This window comes from Furipterus horrens, unplaced genomic scaffold (genome assembly GCF_987537825.1).
Source record: "Furipterus horrens unplaced genomic scaffold, mFurHor1.1.pri manual_scaffold_1, whole genome shotgun sequence".
In the NCBI taxonomy this organism is placed as follows: domain Eukaryota; kingdom Metazoa; phylum Chordata; class Mammalia; order Chiroptera; family Furipteridae; genus Furipterus; species Furipterus horrens.
The window spans coordinates 112,607,204-112,631,383 of record NW_028327171.1 but is presented as its reverse complement, the minus strand read 5'-3'; the positions used below and the strand labels follow the sequence as shown (position 1 = coordinate 112,631,383).

The 24,180-nt window shown below is 33.2% G+C and overlaps 1 protein-coding gene across 4 annotated transcripts in view; it reads right to left on the bottom strand.

The window, feature by feature from the left end:
• Positions 1-3,541: 3,541 nt before the first annotated feature.
• Positions 3,542-24,180, bottom strand: part of ACAP2 (ArfGAP with coiled-coil, ankyrin repeat and PH domains 2) — a 143,894-nt gene continuing 123,255 nt past the window's right edge. For 2 of the 4 annotated variants that reach the window (XM_090278664.1, XM_090278673.1), the window contains 10 exons: positions 22,224-22,432; positions 21,821-21,890; positions 20,367-20,458; positions 18,823-19,007; positions 17,848-17,940; positions 16,661-16,848; positions 16,122-16,231; positions 14,616-14,726; positions 12,145-12,206; positions 3,542-6,543 (listed from right to left, as the gene is read on the bottom strand). In XM_090278664.1, coding sequence (XP_090134790.1) covers positions 6,443-6,543; positions 12,145-12,206; positions 14,616-14,726; positions 16,122-16,231; positions 16,661-16,848; positions 17,848-17,940; positions 18,823-19,007; positions 20,367-20,458; positions 21,821-21,890; positions 22,224-22,432 — 1,221 coding nt within the window. In that variant the 3' untranslated portion in view covers positions 3,542-6,442. Of the gene's footprint in view, positions 6,544-12,144; positions 12,207-14,615; positions 14,727-16,121; positions 16,232-16,660; positions 16,849-17,847; positions 17,941-18,317; positions 18,423-18,822; positions 19,008-20,366; positions 20,459-21,820; positions 21,891-22,223; positions 22,433-24,180 lie in introns of all 4 variants that reach the window. The other 2 variants (XM_090278657.1, XM_090278647.1) reach the window with 2 other exon arrangements.

Sequence of the window (24,180 nt, the reverse complement as noted above, 5' to 3'; positions counted from 1 at the left end):
AATTCTTTTTAGAGAGAGGGGGAAGGAGAGGGAGAGTGCGAGAAACACTGATTGGTTCTCTCATACATGCATGCCCCTTCCAGGGACGGACCCACAACCCAGGCACGTGCCCTGACCGGGAATCCATCCAGCAATGTTTCGCATTGCCAAACAATGCCCAACCAACACCCGTCAGGGAACAAATAGAAAATTTTCAAAATAATGTAAGAATTTATAAACTGAAGAGACATATTAGCCAACTGCAATGAACATATGAAGAATCTATTTTTAAAATAAAAACATGAGACAATCATGAAAATTTTATTTATAGAGAGGGGAAGGAAGACAGCCATGGGGGTGAGAGCTACCTACATAGGTCGGTTGCCCCTTGCACACCTCCAGCTAGGGACCTGGCCTGCAGCCTAGGCATGTGCCCTGACGCAGAATTGAACTGGCAACCTTTTGGTGTGCAAGCCAATGCCCAATCCACTGAGCCACACCAACCAGGGCCAATCATAAAATTTTATTACTGACTATATAGTTTTCTAAAGTTTAAAGAAGTGTGGTATTATGATGGGGATTTTGTTTTGTTTTGAGTCCTTCTTTTAGAGATACATACAAAGCAATTCATTGGCCAAATGTTTGGGATTTGGTTAAGAGTTCAGGAAAGAGAAAAAATGGGTGGGAGTATAGCTAAAACAGTTAGAGATAATAGGTCCTGAAGTTATTCTCTCTACTTTTGTATGTTGGAAGTCTTTCATAATAAAATATTTTTTAAATTCTCCCCAAAACGATGTTAACACTTGAGGACTTAAAAATTTGTTCCCCACTAAGTGAAAGAAGCAGGTAACAAAAAAGTATGCTCCCATAGTATATAAATACACACCCAAAGGTCTCTAAGGGCATATGCCAAAGAAGTAAGTTTTCCCTTGGTATTATCCAACAGAAAAAACTTTCTACAACAATGGATATATTCTATGATCTGTCATGTTCAGAACAGTAGTCACAATGCACATTTGTGAGCTCTTAAACTGTGGCAGCACAAAAGATACACTAAACTTTTAATTTTGTGGTATTTTAACTTAAATTTTAATAGCCACACGGGGCTAGTGGATACCACATTGAACATTATGGGCAGATGGAATTATGGATGATTATTTTCTTTTTTACTTGTTATTTAGACATTTCCCCAAAATGAAAATGCATTGTTTTGCAATAAGAAAAAAGCAGGCTTTGTTTTCATTAAAAATATTTACTGACTAGGGGTATGGATTCTTTCTCAGAGAACTATTCTGAAATGAAATAAAGTGGAATAAAGCAAGTTACATAGTGATTCGGGAAATCAAGACTTCTGATTTGAGGTATGTTCCCATGCCTCTTGGTCCAGGTGTTTAATGATCCCAGCAGCGAGCTGGACTCGCTGGTGCCGACAGTCTCTGACTGCTCAGGCCTCAGGATCTTAAAGATATCCTGTGACTTAAAAAGAATCTTGCTGAGTACTCCATCTTCCCTGAGGTTGACAAGGAAATCAAACAAAACTAAGCACAGATGGTATTTAACCTTGATTGCTTTCTGTTAATGTTTAAGGAACAGTGCATCCGTTCCATAGCCTTGAAAGAATAGATGATTGACTTTATAGATGCTATATAGACTTGTTTATCAGGAAGCGTTCTCTTCAGTTAATCCTTTAAGCTTCCTCTGTTGTAAGTTTCAAGTACATTGTAATCATTCCTGGAATGTGCCTGTGAGTTCATCCTGTACCCTCCCGATTGATTAGCAAAATCCAATAAAAGGAAGGTGCTTGCCCTGCTCAGTGCTGACTTGCCTGAGGTGCCGCAGCTCTCCGTCCATCCCATTCTGTCTGCTGAAATTGCCTCCACGCCCTCGACCACAAAGTACTACAACAACGTAGAAAAGTTTTACGTGTCTCTTCAATTAGCTTTTAAAGGCAAAATCAGCTGATTCACTTCCAAATCTGTTCTTCCAATCTTTCCATTTCTTCAAGCTCAATTCATATAAAAACATGTTTTTGTTTTACTGAAAGGATTGAGTGCGAATGTGTTGTGTAGATTAGCAACTTCAACATATATGTCAATCATAATGGAAAGCAAAAAAAGCTAGGGCCCCCAAAACCTTTGTGGTTTTTATCTAATGAATTCAGCGCCATACAACTCTGTGATAAGGCAGAAGAAAAATTTTAAAAGATCAAAATGGATTTCTTTATTGAAGCAATCAGGAAATAGGAGCAATCTGGATGAATCTGATGACGTTGGAAAGGAAAATAGGACCTTAAACATGACAGATGTCTGCAGCTGTAGTTTACAATAAAGTGAAAATCTGAGTATTAAAGAACTATGCCAGAGGTGAAATTTTTATTGACTTATAATTTTTTCAGCATACAAAGTATTTAATCAAGTGTAGTATTTACAATTCTTACATAATGTACATTTTAGAATAACTATAATGTACTGTGTTCCACTTACAATAACAAACTACAGTAAAACCACATTCATGAATTAGATACAAATCCTGTATATACTAATAAAAAGTAAATGCTGTGTTGGTTATACATTCTTTAAAATATACCTTTTCATAGGTAGACAGAAATATTACATGTAATGTCTTTATGACTGGAATGATCCAAAAATACCACAAAGCACAAGTAAACACATATAGAAAAGTAACTTATTATTTCCAAAAGTTAACCTTTAGCCTTTGTGTAAAATAAATGTCAATAATTTTTATAATGTAGCAAGCTTTCCCTGTTTAAAATTAATACCCAAAACGTGGGGAGGGGTCTTGAGGAAAAATAAGGAAATAAAGCAAGTCATAATCCTTTTTGCTGGTGGAAGGTCTTGCCTTCAATTTGTAAAGACACAACATTTGTGAAGCCCAATAAAGCAAAGCGCAATAAAATGAGGTATGCTTGTATATGGTAAATTAAAATTACCTTTGTGATGTTTTGCTCTCATTAATGTTTGTTATTGCAAAAACATAAGTTTTCCTACAATTTAATACCTTCAAATCCTACTTTATTCCTTGAAGATAATTTTATATCCAGGTTCTCCAGAATATTTGGAATTTTTATCCAAACACAAGGAAAGCTGGCAGTCCTTATCAGATTTTGCTGCTTTACAATGATTTCAAATCATCATGGTACAAAGAACGTGCCTCTGACTAGTAGTCAGACAGGGGTCCCGGTGCTATGTCACCAATCAGCAAACCAGTGACCCTTTAGGTAAAACAAGAGGTGTAGCCCAGATCAAAACAGAGACAATGTTGGCACTCTTAAGAGTAAGGTTGCAGAAGTACTGCTGTGAAACCAGGTGAGACAGAGCAATGTTTAAGTATGCTGTGAACAGCAGAACAAAGGGATATTGTCATAGTTTCGTCACACTCTTTTATTTAAGAGGAGCTCTGAATCCATCAAGAACAGTAGCTACTAGTCAGTGCTCTTTCCACTGTGCCATACAGGTCTGAAGTCATTCTGGACAAACAGTTCTATAAAAACATCATTTTCCAACTCATGTCCATGGTAAAAAGTGCTATCAAACAGAAAAGTTAATTTGACACCCTAAGAGTGATTATTAAAAATGGGTGGTAAATTTAGTTTTAAATAAAATCTGGTTTATTGTAAACATAACTTTACATGTGTAAAATTATATTTCTAAAACACTGTTTAACATATCACAAATTTGAGTTGTACAGATTGTAAAGGTGAAATTTTTTTTTTTTTCAAAATGCACTCATGAAGAACCAAAGTACATATTCCAAACTAAATCTATTTGTTTTGGAAAGCAAATACCAAAGTGAAGACCAGTATAAATTAGACAAACAATGTAATGTAGCAGATCTCTGAAAATTCCAGAATTTCTAAGGACTGTACCAAAGGTAATTTTTAAAACCTTACAAATCTTAAACATGTGTTACACTGAAAAGTTGCAAATAACTACTCAATTACCTTTAGTTCTAACATGAAACTGCACCTAATGAACTCTTCATAGTGCAAACCAATATTCTTATTTTGATATTACTCTAACTTAAGTTAATAAGCTAATGATAAGAGCTAACAAAATGATGAGAAGAAACCAAAAACTGCTATTAGCAGATCAGTTAGGGAAAGAAAACAAAGGGCAATCACATTGACTGATGAAGCCCAAGAGTATGGATAACATTGTTTACGCTATAATTTCTCATAATGCATTGAATTATTCACAGTATAATAAAACTCAGATTTGTTACGATACCATAGAAAAGCTGTTAGTTGACACAGCTAAATTTACTTTGGTAAGAGCCAACCTACTTTGTAACTACTTGTAACTATTATACTTTATAGCCTTGCTGTTCGCTATATCATATCTGCTAAATTTAATCTAAATTATGTCTCAGCATCTTCAAGAAATCAAGCCACAGAATGTACTTTTGTACTACCGGACTCCCTGTACTGTTCAAGATTTCACTTTCTCTGAAGATATTCAGAGTCATGATCATCTTTAGTGTACTTCAAATACATCTCTAACCATTAAATTTAAGTAGACTCTAATTACTGTCACATTAACAAGTTGTGACTCAAGCCATAGGAGGTAAGACTGTCATGAAAAATTGCCTTCACAACCAGACATCCCAGAGGTTTTCTGAAGCACCAATGGCTGGATCCGAAAGAAAAACTGCCTAGGCTTCCTCAGATAAAGGTTAGAAGCTTTAGGAGTAAAGGTCAAAGAGTAAAACGGAATAGGCGACACAAAAGAAAAGTGAGGCTCTCTCTTTTCCCTTCTCTCTCTCTCTCTCTCTCTTTGTTTCTATTTGTTTTCAACACATTTTCTTATCCTTGAGTTTTTTAAAATACTAATTTCAAAGTACAATCTAATAAAAATGTTATAAATCTGTGACTCTGAGGTGAAACAGGAAAGATTTAATGTATCTGTTATTGTTTCAATTCAATACAAGGCTTTGGAAGTTAGCATTACCTTAGAAACAACTCATAAACATAGTTTTTATTATTCTCTAATATGCAGTGATTATTACTAAATAAGCATTACATGCATGCAATTTGGCCAAACATGGAACCTTTTCTGTGATGTGAATTTATTTCAGTATAATTCCTGTTTAGACAGATTCCATTTTGCTGGTCAATTAATTTATAAAACTCTAGTTACTGGCTAGGGGGGACTGTTAGAAAATATTTTATTTACTCAATGAAATATTATTTATCTATGTATTTGATTACTCCAGTTTAAAAACCTCTTTTATTTAGAAACTGAGTATCAATAATAACACTTACATGTAATTTGTAAAAGAAGATTAAACTTAACTGTTGACAATGTTAGAAAGTAGCTGTAAGGATACTCCTGACAAGATATGTCCACCAAAGATGGAATTAGACTAATTTGTAGCACATATGTGGTAAATTAATATATCTATGATGTTTTGGAATTCAAAGGTTTGTGATTCATAAAACCAAATACTAAACCAATATAGATGTTATAATTTAAGAGAATATACACTGTGTACAAGTAAATAGGAAAGATGTTGGAAAAATTAAAAGCAATTTATTGCTATATTTTAGTAAAAACTAAGAAAAACATGATTTTTTTCTCCTTTTACAAAGAGATTTTTCTTTCACAAAGACTAATAACAAAAATGTATCTTGAAAAGGACAAATTTCAAGTAAAAAACGCTCTACATTATTTTACAAATCATCTTTTCCTTTGAAAGTTACAATCTGACAAAAGCATAATTTTGCAACATTCAAGTAACCTTTGACACAGTTTTATTATATCAATACATTTGTCAAGGTTTTAGGAAATCAACCCAACAATAAAGAACTACAGTTTCTATAACTGAGAATCTTTTGACGATAAAAAAAAAAAGAATCTGAAGGACTGAGTTATATATACCTACACAGCTACTGTATGTATGTTAAAGCACTGGACAATAACCCATCATCTAAGGGGTAGAGCTGCATTTATGAGCAAATGTAATTCAATTACATAGTGTGTGTATGATAACTAGGCCACCAAAAGAAAACAAAACAATTTTTGAAATGGTAAAAATTATCAGGGAAACTAAAAAGCCATATTCTTGAGACAGGCAGGACAGTTGGCTTCCACTTGATGCAGACAGGCTTGACCGAATAAACTGTGCACAACGCACAGAGGAAAAAATCAGTGCTATCATACACTAGGATCTAGTAACCTACAACTGGCCTAAGTCTAGGGACAACTTTTATCTATAAAAGTAGCTCTTTAAACAGGATTTTTTTCCTTTCCTGAGGTCCTAAAGTAGGCTCCTCTTCCAACCACTAAAACACTATTTACTTTATGTCAATGAATGGGTACCTTTTCCCCAAACCACTCAATACCTACTAAAATTAAGTAGAATTAAAGTAGTAAATATTTGTGAGTTTTCAGATCTATACATTAGGAAGTCACCAGATTTAATATTTTCCCCTTCTTAAAAGAATTCAGAATTTCTGTGAATCTTGCTGGAAACGATTTAGTTTCTCTGGATTATTGGATGCCATTTGGGAAAAATCACGAAAAATGTCCTGATAAGTTTCATCACCTGCATGAAGGTAAAATGAGGACACTTTTAAAATATATACAATGAAAAAAATTTATTAAACAACATTCTTTTTTTAAGACTAGTAACTATGTTATAACTTGTTACGTTAAAATTTTGTTCAGATGAGAATTTTTGAAAGAAGAACTAAATATAAATGCTGGAAAAGTATATAAAGAAAACAAAACTATACCTGAAAAAAGCACCTCAAATGCAGCTACAGAGGAAAGTTCAGAGTTAGAAAAGAGCAAAGATACAAGTATTTTAAAGCAATGTACAGAAACAGATTTATTAATACATGAGAAATAGAAGTCATTCTAACTGAGGCATAGTAAACAAGGCATTCTTTTTTTTTCCTGTTCATTTAATTTTATTTTTTAATTCAATCTTTATTGTTTTTTTTTAAACAAGACAGTCTTCAAAGAAATATTTCCCTTGATCAAGACCAGAAGGAAAGACCAAAAACAAATACTAAATGTTTCTGATGGATGCAAGTTTTTAACAAGACAAAAGTGATAATCAAGTGTGGAGAAAAACCCTATTTTAATATTATCTTTTCATTAATAGACATTTTAATTTAAATAGTATGTGAAAAAAATCCTTAACTCCATTAACTTTAATCCTTAACTAAAACTAATGCACCTAATCCACTGCTTACTAAACTTATAAAATGATAAAGCTTAGAAAGTGATTATAAAATCATAATTTCACATTTAGTCAGAAGTTTTTTATTTACTGTAAGTAAATACGAGCAAGAATGCTATGACAAAAAAGTGAATAAGTACCAAAAACATGTTAAATTAGAACGATAGACATATGTATATACATACAAATATGCTTGTAGGGAAGTAGATTATACATATTGATACTATAGCAATTGAATACTATATTTCTTGCCACAAGAAATTAAATATATGCATACGTACAGACTATTCCTCAGATAAAGGTTTTGTATAAAATAACATCTTATTTTCAAGATGAATCATCCACCATGAATGCTTCCTATTAAAACATCAGTTTTATACAGAAACTTAGCATAGTTTTATTTACAAGATTTAGACTGTCGAACACTATTTTACAGGACTATTTTTACATGGTTTTATAATTATTTCTCATACTATACCTTGCATCCATCTTATCACAAACTCATTTGCTACAGTTGTTGTTAATAGCGCAGTAAGTTTTGTCAGCTTTTGAAAAGTGAGATTTTTGAGGCAACAGATGTCATACCAAAAGCTAGAGAATTAGAAAAATGTTTGGGGAGGGGGATAAAGATCTAGTAAAGAGGTCTAAGAGCATAACCCAAAATTTTCAATTAAAAACTAATACTTTCAATATTTAGTCACTTTTAATATTTAGTCTATACAAAAAGCAAGTTATTAAAATCTCTATATACTATTCATTAACCCTGGAAATTTTCTAATGACCTGAATCAATCAATAAACTTTAAAAATAAAAAAGAGAGAATCTTAATAAGGATGGCTAAGAGTAACATCTAACTCATTATTACTAAAATAAAAATAAAGGTTGATATGCTAGAACTAGTAAGACAATTCAATTTATACCCATGATTTCTTAAAAGTTTACTCCCACATTAAAAGATAAATTACAATCTATTTCCATTTTAGCCATTCTAAAAGGTATAAAACTAAGAGACCAACATTAAATATCAATTAAGAAACCATACAAAATATTAAAAAATTTTCCTTATTCTTAGATGTTGAATTAAAATATTTAAAATATTTATTGTAAACATTATAAATATTTTTAAAATACTATTTAAACTGGAGTGTCTGGAATTTTACTTTCCAACGAAGTGTAAAGTGCAGATTATAATACAAAAATACCACACTGATTTTACCATTCCACACCAGAAGTAACTTAAAAGGCACACATTATACATTCAAGAAGAAACAGGAAGAAGGACCTAGCAGACATTTATGCCAAAAAGTTTACTGATAGCACCAGATGAACATTCGTAAGTATTACAACAGTACAATGGCAATATATGGCTTCTACTATCAGCGATGCATATTTTGTATAACAAGCTGTGTTTTTTTTTTCCTTTTTGTGGTTTTCCAGTTTTTGTTTTAAAATCGTCTAGTACCTATGACACAAGTACATTTTAGTAGAACCATTGTACCATGCAAAAAATATTATATGATCTTTTATTCACTGAAATAAATGCTTCCTTGAAGGAAAGTGTTGGTGCTACACCAATCATTGGTTTCACTTACTGAAAACATTTTAAAAGAGTTAATACAGTACAGAAGGAAGCTCACCTTTACAAACATAAAAGAACTTTCTGTAACATTCAGTTTCTAATAAAACTAAATAAAGGACTATCAATATAATACCTTTCCCAGGCCTGAAAATGTGTGGTCAAAAAACAAACATTATAATAGTGACTGAGATATTTAATATAGTTAACACAAATTGAACTTCAGTGTGATCCTTTAGAATTTAGATATAATTTTAACCATTTAGAATTTTTCCCAAGGAAAATATAACTTGTCTACACTAGAATACATAAATAATAACCCAGAATATAATGCCCTGGAAAGGTCATAGAAATACATTTAACATTTATTGTAAATGGTAAACAACTAATCACCCAATATTTGTAATGCTAGGTTATATCCTTTAAATTACTTAATCACATTGTATTTCTCTTCAGAATGTTAAATTTTCTATATGCCTGGACAGCTCTGAGTTTTTAAAGTGTGGATTGCTATGTGTCCACTTATAGTTTAAAATAGTTTTTGATTTTTGGTATTCAGAATAGTCACTGCAACAGCAGTTGTAATGATCCAAGATTTTGTTGACTTTGCTCTTGAGCAAAGAGACGGCAGCATGTGAAGTCCACCCCCAACTAATCCTGCCCCTTCTGGGTTGATTACAGCCTCCTTTCATAACCAATGAGATCAGTGATCAGCCTTTGCAGCAATATATTCACATAACCAGGAGTGGGTTAACTAAAGCTGTGATTTTTCCACCAGCTGAGAAACTGCCAGTTTGATAATCAAGGGGAATTAGTTTCCATCATTCAGAGCAGGGCATGATATCTCACACAACACCCTTCCCCCAACCCAATCCTTCTAAGAGTGGCAGGAATGGATAAAGAGGGATAGACGAATCTTAAGGTCGCCTTGCATAAATTGGGAATCTGAGGTCAGGGATATGGGTAGAAAATGCAGAGGTGGGGTTTCCTAGAAACAGGTCCATGGTTCCTAAAGATAGTTATCTGTCTTGTAAATAGTAGGGCTCTTCATTATCAATATTGAAAATACTTGTATTTTAAAATTTTCCAGAATTCTGAGGCTTTCTGTCTTATGCTAGGCAACAAAAAAAGGATCTACATAAAATAACCAATCAAAATCTATAAGAAAAATTTACAGTGATAGGCAAGGGAAGGAAAAAAAAAAAAAAAGACCTGCTGCCTAAGCAAACATTTCTGCTCTCCATAGACTCATAAAGGAAAAGTAGCCAGAGAGCTAACTGCTGCACCATTTTACCGCATTACTGTAAGTATAAAATTGTTCAGTTTTAAATGTCAGACTCTAAATAATTCTAATTAGAAAAATCTAATTATTACCAAGATGATCCTCAAATAGATCAAAATCTCATTTTATTTTGCTGAAAACACCGTTTCCGGAATTCTGATCTATTTTGTAACCTATAAACTGAAATTTGCGAGTGGTAGGAAAGTTTGTTTTTTAAAACAAGGCTTTCCTCCCCCCAAATTTTCACTTGAATAAATTGCAAACATTTATTTTTCTAAGGATCAATGGAAAGTATATCCTCATAAACTTATACATAAAATGTCAGTAAAAGAGACATATGAATATTTCTAAATGGTGGTGGAAGCCCAAGCAATCTGGGTGGAATTAGAAGTTGCAAGAACATAGAAGCCCTGACCTTTCAAGCTTCCCATCTCCAGAGAAAAGTCAACCACTAACCTTCTGACTAATCAGTGGTGTAACTTCACCAAGCAAATACCTTAAGGATTGAATAGCTAACCAAACATTTAAGTTTTTTAAATTTCAGGAAAAAAATTGTTTAACTTAAAATCTTGAAGATTACTCTTATCTCACAATATCGGTCATAGCCTTTGAATAATTTTTATTTTAAAGTGCTTAAACACAAAGGCCTCAAAAATGGCCTAGTAATACTATCACTTAAGTATATGTTACAAAATTATAACTTATTTAAAATCTAACATTCAAGTTTAAAACAAATAGGTGAAATTCAGAAATAACACTGAGACTTCACCCTTAATCAGCTCTGTTATATCTTGGCATATCATGAGTCAGTTGTATTGTTTGATCCATAGGATTAAAGTGGGACACCCTAGATTAGAAGTATATGGATGAAGTCCCTCTATTCTCAAAGTTCTTACTTGTTCCCTATTGTTAGACCAAAAGTAAGTAGTAAATACAGTCCTCTGAGAAAAGAATGGCCCCATATTTATATTAATTATATATTAATCTGGTTAGAGTAAAAGTAAATAGCTGAAGGTAGCACAAAGTACAGAAATTTCAAAACATTTGAACAGGAAGAATAGATAATATTATCATGCCACTTTTGAAATAATATATTAATATTCATTAAAAAAAAACACACCAATCTCAATTATTTTAGTCATGAATTTCAGCAATTTCTTACTAATACGTATATGAATTTAAAACAGATAATTAGTAGTTCATATACTCAAATTCATTAAATTGCAGATTCAATTCCTTGATATGTTCATCAAAAAGAGGACTCTGATCAAGAACATTTCTTCCTTTTCTTAACATCTTGACTCAGGGTGAAAATTACTCAAAATGAAACTTGAGCTGATCCTGAGTTAGATTTCTCTAATATAATTAAGTCTACTTTGCCATCAGGTTCACAAAATATTGTTCGGAAAACTTTCATTTATCCAATAGATACCGTACAATCGCTTGGAGCAAAGCTATAAGGTAAAATAAGACCTCTTCTCTATACCTTTTAAACTAACTCCACTTCCAATACGGTCTTCTTAACCTTCTGGTAAATTTTATTTTTAAACTGTCAACTCATGTTTATATTAGAGTAAAAAACTCTCAATTCATTTTCTAGGTATTTTCCATACTGACTTATATATGCCAAACATATGGTGATTTGTTTTTTCCCTGCACACAATTTATAGAAATTCCCTGAATAACAAAAAGAAAACTATTTTGTTATATTCACTTGACAGCTAAAGATAATTTCAAAAAGAAAATAACTATTGTGCTGCTGTAAGTGTATAAAGATATGTTATCATTCCATTCACTTCACTGGAATGTCTGTGGAAGACATGTGTATAGCAGAAAAAGAAGTCAGCAGCCAAAGTTAAATACAGCAAGTAAATGTGTACTGTAAGAAGAATAGTTACGGATATTTAAAGGCCCAGGATTTAGCCACCCCCAATAATTCATTAAGTACAGTATATAACAACTCACAATTTACAAGTTATTAAAACTCTAAAATATTAAGTTAGTTTGCTAAAGAATTATGAGTCTTCCAATTGTAAACTGATAAATTCCTGAATGCATTTCTTATACTGCATTTCAGTATGGTTATTAGTAGAATATTGACCTGGCTGTCCATAAAGTCCTTCTGATTCTCGCATCTCTTCATTCATTCTTGCTAATCGTAACCTAAAATTAAATAAAAGCATTTTTAGATGAAGTTATACAATATATTCATAAACCAATGAATTATATAAGCAGGTAAAACATATACTAATATAACTTTTTCTTTTACCAATATTTGCCACTAAAATAAATAGGCTTTTATTCTATCAGACCCAACAATCTGAGATACAAAAATAACTGTATTTCACTTTATACAATTCTCATGAGAGAAAAGCAGTAAAAGTGCATTTCAGCTCTGTGTAAGCAGGATTCTTGTAGCACCTCAGCAGCTTGCTTCCTCCACATTCCATAGATTTCCTGGGCTCTATAGCAACCTATCAAACTTTAACTGCCAACTGCTGAAATTACTGCTTTTATAGTATGGCAGAAATAGCCTGTCATAAATTCATTCTGGTTTACCCTGAGGTGAGGTAGTTCCAGACATATCAACAGTGTGTGTTACTTCTAAATACTGGGAATATATTTTGATATACAAACATCATAATAATGACCACAGGTGACCAGGATTTTCCCAAGGATACTATATAGGTTATACATTCTTTTGGGGGTTATTCATTCTGGCAGCAGGAAGACATGAAGAACTGGATTCAGAAGACTAGAATTTCTTCCCGTTTTCTTACTAACCTTAAGCAACTTTTTGAAACAGGTGAATGTTGCCTTTGGTGCCTCTCTCTACTATGTATTCGTCTCCGGTCCTCCAGGCCACCAAATGCTCATTGCTTTCACAGACCTCCACCACTCCCTTACAGCATGCTCTCTCTGGTGGCTGCAGCATCTGACATGGGCTTTTCCTATCTTCACAGGACCACAAATCCCTTCCATCTCCATTTTCAACCACTTTGTGAATTAATAATAGCACCATAATTCTACCTTTGGTAGTTGAACTTTCCAGAGAGAATGCCTATTTTCAAAAATTTAGATAATTTGGAAACAGGTATCTTTGAGGAAGAAGGGCCATAGGAATTGCCTGGGAACCCTACAAAACCAAGATTTGTTTCTTTATACTACTCCTATCTTCTCTTCAATAATTTGCCTTTCTCTAATTGTAAACCTATAATGATCTAATAGTTCTAAAGTTTCCTACAATAGCCTCCACAGTAACAATAACCCCTCCAGTGGGGAAAGGAAGTTGAGTACAGAGAAAGTTTTTTTTTTTTTTTTTTAAACCTGGCAGGGGTCAGAGCCGAATAATACATGGCAAGTCAAGAATTCTCAGTGGGAGTACAGGAGTTTAAGCAATCATGAGAGTTTCTCTTTGTAAGGGACTGATACTTAGTGGTGTGAATGGAACTGTCTCTACTCATATAATAGAGGATCAATAATTCTGGCCTTCACTCAGCCCAGAATAGAATGAAAAAGTGCCTTCATACAACATATGCTTGAGATTTCCTACATAATAATGACATGCAGGTGAAACCGTCTTTCTAGATTCCAAGTGTAACAAATAACTATGATCTAAGATAAAAATCGAATTAAGACCTCAAAAATCATTCTTTAACAAATCACATTAAATTGTATCCACACATTCAAAAAGAAGTACTTTTATCTTAAAAGAGTACTCTTTGAAAAATAAGTACAAACAGATCCTAAAGTAATACCTCCCCAGAGCAATGCAACTGCAAAAGTTACTAACACCAATACAGGTGTCCTCCCTACTTATAATCCTCTAATTCTCAAGGTAGCAGAATAATAGCCTGTTATTGTACCAATCCAACCCCCATCCCACTACTGTAGCAAGAGTTAAAGAATACATAAAAAAAAAAAAAAAAAAATACATGATTTAATTGTTCTGAATCCTGTGATTTCTTTTTTTTTTAATTATTTATTTGTTTGTTTATTTATTTTTTTATATTTAGAGAGAGGGGAAAAGAGAAAGAGAGGGAGAGAAACATCACTGTGTGGCTGCCTCTCACTTGCGCCCTCAACTGGGTACCCGACGTGCAACCTAGGCATGTACCGACTGGGAATCGAACCAGCGACACTTGGCTCGCAGGCCGACGCTTAATCCACTGAGCCACAGCAGCCAGGACTTAAAGAATACATTTTATAGAAACCATTGGCTTTCTGTATCTACTGGTCATGCAGTTTAACAAAAGTGGTTAAGAACATGGGTTTTCGAGCCAGAATTCTCAAATCCCAGCTCTACCCCTTAATAGTTTTTCAAATTATCTGTGGTTTGGCTTCCTTATAAAATAAGACCAATAATATCATCCTCATAGGGTTGTTGTGAGAACCAAATAAGTTCATATAGATAAAGTGCTCAATACACTTAATGTATTTAGAAAAGTATATGGTATACAGTAAACAACTGGCCAGATTTAAAGTTCATATCTACACAGGACACTCTATGCTAAAACCCCATACAAGTAATATATTGTATGGGAAATAATCAAGTAAAAAGAAAACACTTACAAGGTCACTATATCAGCATTGGCTGCTTCCACAGCTATACTCAAAGGGTCTTTCCCTTCTTCATCAGTGGCATGTTGATTGGCACCTCGTTTTAGAAATAAACATACCTGCCTGTTTAAGCAAACAGCACTTTTGAGATATTGTCAGTAAGAAAGAAGTTAGAAATTACCTTAAAAAATAAAAAGCACTCTCTAACTTAAACAAATGACATTTTCATTAGCAAATTCTTATTCATACTACAAATATTTATTGCATACTGACTCTAATAAAATTTACTATAATCAGCATTTTATGTCTAGAGACATTTTCATATTGAACCTGGTGCTATATAGCAAAGTAGGGTGTATACATTATGGTCCCTATCCTCAAAGAATATCATAAAATGATATACACAAGTATCCATAAACTTAAAACAAAAATCACCTCAAGGTCATTATCTGGGAAAGAAGGAAGCCAGGGAGTGTAATGTTAACATCATAATATATTAATGATAATACAATAGCAGACGGGAAAGCAGTCTTCCAAATGTACTCCACAAATATTATAACTTGAAGAAATTGACAAAAATAAAAAAAAAAATGAAAGGATAAATAAATGGTGTCTATAAAGTAAAATGGGAAGAAGTATGATTTTTTTAAGAAGAATATACAAAGAATGAGTTAAATACTACCATTTTTAAGTACAGAAAAGTTTTTACCAAGTTACTGAGCTAAATCTCTTTACTGATAGAGAGAAAGCATAAAAAAGAATAGCTTGTTTGCCAAGGTAATAAGAATTGGATATCCTGAGATGTTTTATTAAAGATCACCCATCCACAAACTTTTCATATAAGGCCAACATTTTGACTTCATCTCTACCTTCTAGCAGAAAGTCCACTTTCATGGCATTATTATTCTGAGAGTGTAAAAATATTGCTTCAGAAGCCACAATGTCAATGACATAGACTAATAATTTACTTTAAAATTTGACTTTAGCTACCCTGTGGGAAAACTAGAATGTCCAAAGTTATAAAATTTTCCCCAAATGTGTGTGCTATGTACATAATGTATGTCTATATGCATCAACACACAAACAAACTTAGAAAGTTGTTGGACAAAAATCGCCATAATTTCAGTAAGTTTTAAATACTGAAATTGACCTATATATGACAAGTGAAGTTCAAAGTAAGCTTTGCAATTTTCTTATCTAAAAAGCAACACCTTTTCCTCTGAATGAGATTTTTAAAATTTCGAAATCCAACAAGACAATATAAGTCATAGGAAAGTATCATTTTACAGACTCTACCTAATGGCCTTCACCTGAGAAAAAGTTTCTGATCTAGCAAAACAGTACTTTCATTACCAGAATTCTCTTCCATTATGAAAAAAAGGTGAGCTTACACAAAGTGATACTCAGAAATCCCTACTAGCTTCTTCTATTTTCTAACCCATCTCTTAAAAGCAAAACATTATTTCCAAGTAATTTTTCAAGTAAAATCTACTTAAATATGTAAGCATTAAACCTTACCCTGTGTGTCCTAGGACGGTGGCATGGTGCAGTGGTCCCCGCCCTTGCACATCTCTTTGGTTTACATTAGCACCGTTCTGGAGGAGGAACTCGCATGTCACCAAAGAGCCCTTAGAGGAAAGAAGATAACAATGTACGAAAAACAAACAACAATATATTTCTATTAAAAAGAGTGCTTACTTTATTCTAAGAGGCTTTCTATGTCATTCTCCCCTAAAGAGAAAATACCCCCAAGCAAAAGCAATGATAAATTGTATTATTTCTTCCCAAGAACTATTTCTAATAGATTCAATTTGCAGTTTGTGATCTAGCAAAACACACTACATTCATTACCAGAATGCTCTTCCATTAAGAAAAAAGGAAAAAAAAAAAAAAAATTGAGATCGTAACAATCAAAGTGATGCCCAGAAATCTACTAGCTTCTTTGATTTTCCAACCCATCTCTTAAAACAAAAAAATAATGCTAAAGCCATGTTCCAAATGAATTGTGCTTTTACATGTTTTAGTACTACTGAAAACCTCAAGGTACAAATCCATACCCCTAATACAGCCTGAATAAGTGGTGTTGCTTTGTTTTCCTCTGAATTAGCCCAGTTTACATCTGCATCATGAGCCAAAGCTTCCGCCATTTTAGGAAGATTCTTTTCATATGAAGCCCTATAAAGCTGGAGTCCTGGATTAAGATGTTTAGAGTCAAGAAACACAGAAGAATGTTGCCTTTCTCCCTCTGAAAAGCAAACACAAACATATCTTTAAAAATGAATTCTTGGGGAGGAAAAGAATGGGAAATTATTGTTTCACAGACCCAAAGTTTTCGTTTTGTAAGATGAAGAGTTCTGTCAATGGAGAGCAGTAATTCACAACAATGTGAATAGACAATGCCACTGACTGTACACTTAAAAATGGTTAAGACGATAAATTTTACATTATGTGTAACTTACCATAATTTAAAGTCGCGACATAAGAAACCACTAATTTAACAAAATGAGGTGATGGAAGATTTTCACGAAGATATTTTATTTCCAATAGACTAGTCACTCCCCAAACAGTTAACCTTCTCTTATAAAGACATCAGTTGGTATGTCGGGCCTTTGTGGTCTTGCCAGTATCCAACAGGTAGGTTAATTATCCTATAGTAGGTTAAAATTAGGTATATACCAATATGCCTGGACTTAAAGACTGAGAAGATGTAGTAAGAATCCCTAAAGGATTTTACTACTAGATTTATTCCTAGCATGATCCAATATCATCAAAATCTGCAGTATAAGCAATTCAAATAATTTGAGGAATGCTTACTCCCCTGAGTATTCTGCAAGAACAAAGTCACTAAAATCATGAAGGAGAGAATATCGGAGCAAAGCACAGGTCAGGAAAACATAGAAAAACTTAATGGGGAGGAAGTTGCTTATCTCTTTCTCCTGATAAGATAGCCACCAAAAATGATAAATAGTAGTAAGACATACAGTTCATGTGGATTAAAAATTGTTCTTAGGTATTGTCATGGCACTTTTAGCACATATGTTGAAGCTCAGAAAAATGTACAGCTAGGAGAGAACCTTCAAATATGAACAGAAATAGCTGACTTCTCATTAAACTGTATTACTCTTTCCTCAGTTCCTTCCAAAACACTAACCACTTGCTTTAGAAACTAATCAATACTAGGCATTTAACACATGCACTTTTCAGTAAATAATACCAATTAACATTGAATTTCACCAAAACTCACCAGGCTCATATAAACTATTGGCTGACACTGTGGAGGGTAAAGATTCTCTTCCATCATCAGAGCTCTGCTGGATTCCACTGTCATTACTTTTGACTGTTTTAAAGAAAAACCAGCTAGTGATTTTAAAAAGTCATTTAAAAAAACCTCCCACAAACAACGAGGTTTGAAAATGAACTGTCCATGTAAACTCAGTCACTACCAGGAGAATACATTTAATACAATTTTAATTATTTTGAACACTTAACTTATAAAAATATGAGCCAGTCACAAAGCCTGAAAATAAATGTATTTTCAGACTTGTAACACATCTCATTACCCCATAATATGTAAGGGGTAGTAAAAAGCTTAACTTATTGTATGACTGTAAGTAATGTGTAATTCTGAGACAATGGGTAACATCTAGAGAAATGGCCACACTGCACAATGACCACTGGCACAGACTTGGAATGCTTCAGAAGAGTAGTACTTACTACTACGCAGTTTTGAAGAAGTATCAAAGTAGGAGAAGAGTGAATCTAGCTCATCAGGACAGAACAGAGACTCCCGCCTGGCCTCGTCGCTATTTACAGCAACCACTGGGGACATGCAAATTAGCAAAGCACAAAGCAGGCCATAAGAAGGGAAAAGGGCAGGAAAAAAACATTAATGGGAAAAAATTTAGGAGGAAAAAATAGGAAAGATGTTAGGTGGTTAATCAGATATTTAGGGCTTTTTGCCAAGGTAGAATAATTCCCATCTCCCTTTGCATTTTAATCAGTTTTAGTCTTTAGAATATACACATTACCTAGAAATCCAAATTACCAAGATCTATTTAAAGGTAATAGTTTTAAAGACATAGAATTCAATTTTTCCTTAGAATGTGTAGAAGGAAATAGGTTTTTAGCATTTAAAAAATCTCAAATGGCTATTAATTCAGAGATTAAGAAAGTGACCACAGTTTATGAAAATATTATATATACAAGTAAGTTGTAATACCTGAACTTTGGGGAGATACTTTCAGTTGGTCACCTGGCCCAAGTTTAGAAATGCTCGACCTCTTTTCTTCACAACTTTTGGGAGCAATCTTTTTTTCCTGCTCAGGAGGTGATGATGACATAGAATATTTATCCACAAATTTCTTCTCTACATATTTTGCTTTGATATATGCCTCTTTCTCCTGTCTGATAAACATAAAAATGTCATGATCTGCTTAGTCTCTGAGCATGACTAATATTGAAAAGAAGCTACTATATGTACACTGAATATTTCAAAGAAAGTCAGTAAATGTAATACTAATTAAAACTGAATTTGTGAGAGTATGCAACATTTTCCTTCCAAATACTTAATGAATTATGATTTCATGTTCAAATACAAATAATAAACTAAAAAAATCACAAGAGTTAACATGGCATTCTCTTATTTCTGTACTCCTTCATGTCTATAATAGTTCTTTGTGCTTTAATTTTGTTTTTACTCCAATGATTTCACATACTGAACTATCACTATTGATAAGACAACTACTTTAAAAGAAGATAACATTCCTAACTTAAGGGGGAGAAAAGATGTCACATTTTAAACTTCTGATGTCTTGCCAAGTTTGTTCTATACCTTTTCTTATATCACTTTAAAATGCTTAGTGTTTGGCTAAAATAGGATATTTCAAAATCCAAAGTAACTCAAACAGCCATGCTTTAGCAAATAAATAATCAGATTTAAATGATATTGGTTTAGAGTGAAATACCTTTAAACTAGTATTGCTTATACATAAAGATTTAGTCGAATGAAATATCCTAAAAATCATAACAAATTATGTACCTTGAAGGCACTCTTAACCACTTTACTCAATGAGCCTCCATATACAGAAATGGAAATATAATTTCAAACACAGCAATTAAGTATTCTCCATTACCTTGTCACCTTTAATTCTTCAACATCATAAGGCTATGTACAAACCATGTGATTAACAAATATTTGCTGAACTAAGTTATACAATGTAAAATTATTCATTGTATGTAGTAGAAACCTTATCCTTAAATACATTAATGAACAGATAATCTCTTTCTAAATGCTGGCCGCTAACAGAACTTTGGTCTACTTTTAACTGCCAAGAGCTTTTACATTCCTATATAGAACCTCAATTTTTAAGATTTGTATCTAGAGACTACAACTGACTAAACAATAAAAGATAATTTTGTAGCCATATTTTAACAGAAGCAGTAATGATCTCTTTTAAAAAGTGTGTTTCAGTGTTATGTATCAATTATAGTGAAATAAAATCACAGCTGTATTTCTGATTAGGGAAAAGAAAGATAATGCATTAAGACAAATGAAATATCCTGACTGGTATGGCTCAGTTGGTTGGGCATCATCCCATAAAGCAAAAGATTGCCAGTTGCAGTGTGTGGTTTGGATGTGTACGAGAGGCCACCAAGCAATGTTTCTCTCTCACATCGATGTTTCTTTCCCTTTCTCCTTACCTTCCCCCCTCTCTCTAAAAATAAATAAAATCTATTTTTTTAAAAGATAATTAGAAATAGTACCTTTGTCCTGGCTGTGGTTTCTTTATTCCCATTTTTTCCACTTTAGCTTCATAAACTCGATTTATAACATCATTCCCCAACTCACACATGAGCTGTTTGGGAGGGAAATAGAAAAATAAGCCATAAATTCCTAAAAATACTATGAAAGTCATTAAAGCAAATACAGCTAGCTATATCCCTTAGCATATTATGTGGCTGCTCATTCCACAAAGAAGTTTAATGTTAAAGTAAAATGAAACAAGAGCTGAGAGCAGTATCACCATTTGCCATTCTTCACCAAATACCTCTCCTGGAGGATTATCACTCTTACAAGAGAAGGCTTCGCCTCTCCCGTCTTCTGCTACTTTCTACCCCTCCACCATGGTTGGCACAATGCTGCGTATTATTCACAATGTCCAATATATTAAATAAAATAAGAAGTCTAAGGCCAGACAGGTAAAGTTTTAAACAACTTAGAATTGAAGTGAACTATTTTCTCTTTATACTTCATATATAAGAATTTAAAAATAATCTGTTTAAAACTTCTGGTCATTATTTTTAAATGCAGCACACAGTTGTGTTTCCAACACATTTCCTAAATTGAATCCATGGCATTTATATCTACATACAAAGCTGATGCAGAAATTAGATTTCTACCCCTGTTCCCCCACTTTCTAAACCTTTGAATTAATAACAATAGAATTAATTACCTTAGAAGCTAATTTATCACTTTAATTTAGATGTTTACACAAGCAAATTTTTTACTCTACATAATTGACAGGATTACCAGTTTATATATAGATTAAAATAAAAACAAAAGCACATTAAGAACACAATTTTCAGATGAAAAATGAAGAATATATTACAACATTTAAACTAAATGGGGAGACTTAAAAGGAGTATGCTATTAACTATGAGTTTTATAAACCTTATCAGAAACCCAGATGTGATCTAAAATTATTTATGACATTTTTATAGATATGAATCCTTATACATGGAAAAAGGTTATCTTGGTTTGATGACTACTTTTCTGACAAATGAAAATTTGCAAATGGTCCTATGCTAAAATAAACCAATGAAAACAACATACTATGCCAATCTACTATGGAGCTTACTATAGCAACATGTCTCATATTTTTATCAAGAATGTATATAATTACAAAAGATTAAAATTAAGGCACAAAATCTAAGATATTTTTTGAGAAAACACAAAAATGAAGGAACACTGGTTTCCTTAAAAAGTGAACTGATTTGGAGTGAAGAGTCTACAGAAACTTAGCAATTTGTAAAACCCAATATAAAAATAACAAATTGGTCAAAATATTCTCATGTATGTTCCAAAACAATATAGTTAATTGTTAGCATTGAGAAACGTATACATTTTTAAACCAATATTCTAAATTCCTGACTATTTATGTAAATAAATATGAAATGTGAAAAATTATGAAATATTTTTAAGCAAGTATTTATTTTACCTTTAAAAGTTCAGGCTCCCAGGTGTCTAAAGTTAAAGAACGTACTTTTGAAAAATGAACTCCAAGACTCCTAAGTCGAAAAAAAGACTTTGTTAGTATATAAAACTATTGACCTGTATTTGCTAATTATGCAAATGACTTTCCTCTTACTACGTGACAGTCTCTACTATAGCCCTCAACATGTATATAAATAGGAATATATCTTCTGATTTACCATGACTGGTGAACCAAAGTTTTCAAAAGTTCTCCACAAACCAGAATTGTACCCACTTACAAAAGGTAAAAAGATACAGACTGGCAGCCACATTAGGCAAGTAGAAAAGGTCCTCTATCCAATGGGACATGATAATTTACAATGTGTGTTTATCCAAAAAAGTCTTTCAGCCTGGGTAGGTGTACCCACCGATGAATTCCAGAACATTCAATACACAGGGTGATGCCCAGGTTGATGCTGGCCCACCGCGGGTCTGCCAGGCCACAGTCACAGCAGCTGGCGTTGCCGGGTATACACTGGACTCGCTGCAGTGCACTTTCTCCTTTCAATAATTTATCTTTTGACTCATTTCCAGAATCCAAGCTTCCTGTGGATGGAGATGATTTCTTATCCAGCTTCTAAAAGGATGAAAAATTTTTTGTTTTTGTTTTAGAAAAGCTTGCAATATCATGTTGTATACTACATGCTCCAAACTAAAGCTTCTGATCAATAAATTGAAGGCCTATTATGGACTTAAACGAGGCACTGTTGGGGCATTAGAAATTTAAGAATGGAAAGGTAAGCTCCTCCATTAACTGGCCTTTAGTCTTGTGGGGAGAAATATATAAACATTAAAAATTTGTGTATATATATATATATATAAATAACTGATAAAATGGACATATGTACAAGATACGAAGTCAAAGAGGAGAACATGAGTTTCACATGCAAAACGAGAAACTGAGGGTATAAACATGAGACTATTAAATAAGACTCAAGAGTAAAATAAGTATTAATTTAAAAAAAATTTAATCTTAATTGTATTTTTTGCCATTATCACTTAGTCTCCTTATATACCCCTCCCCCCAGCAATCACCACACTGCTGTCCATGTCTGTGAGTCCTTTTACCTTTTTGCTCAATCCCTCCACCTCCTAACCTCCCCCACCCCCCAGCACTAGCTGTCATCTGCTCTCCATCTATGAGTCTGTCTCTGTTTTGTTTGTTAGTTCAGTTTGTTCATTAGATTCCACGTATGAGTATAATCATATGTTATTTGTCTTTCTCTGACTGGCTTATTTCACTTAGCATAATGTTCTCCGGGTCTATCTCTACTGTTGCAAAGGGTAAAATTTTCTTCTTTTTTATAGCCAAGTAGAATTGCACTGTGTAAATATCCCATAGTTGTTTTATCTACTCATCTATTGATGGGCAATTAGGCTGTGTCCATATCTTGGCAATTGTAAATAACACTGCAATGAACATAGGGGTGCTTATGTTCTTTCGAATTAAGTGTTTGGGGTTCCTTCAGATATATTCCCGGAAATGGGATCGCTGGTGAAATGGCAGATCCATTTTTAATTTTTTAAGGTATCTCCATACTGCTTTCCACAGTGGCTGCACCAGTCTGTATTCCCACCAATTTATACCAAGATTTTCTAGCGTATTCAATGAACTGCAAACAAGTTGTTTCAACTACTGAGAATAACTGGAAATGGTACAGCCTTTTACTAAAGAACAGATCGATTATATAATTATAATTACAGAGTGAATCAACAATAAAAGACACAATATCTAAAAATGTCATAGGTTATTAGGGAAAGCAAAAGGTGGCATAAGTAAAAAGCTAATTTTAAAAATTTCACAGCAAAGTCTATACCAGTAATAACCAAATACAAAGATGTAGTTTAGGGATCCTAAGTAATTAAAGATATGGTCTAAAAAATATTTGGGTTTAAAAACATTTCAACAAGCCAGTATTTTAGTATAGAATCATTAGAAATATAACCGGGCCTTTCTTTGTCGTGACCTTCCTAAAAATTGAATTCAATAGACATTAGGTGGGCCGAGGAGAGTGGACTGGAATGCGCATGCGTGAACAATGACAACTTCACTGTACTAGTCAGTGGGGGTGGTGGATGCCATTGAGTAAGCATGTGTACTGTGTGGCTGTCACATTCAAATGACTCAGTGAGTAGAGCAACGAATCTGTATAACATTTTAAGTTAAGCTTGAACATTCCTCTGTGAAAACTATTCAGATGATTCAGAAGTCAGAAGGCCACAGCTGTGGGCAACTGGTGATTGGCAGCTTCATCATGACAACATGCCCCCTCATGCATCATGTCTCATGCAGAGTTTTTTGGCTAAGTATCAAATCACCCAGGT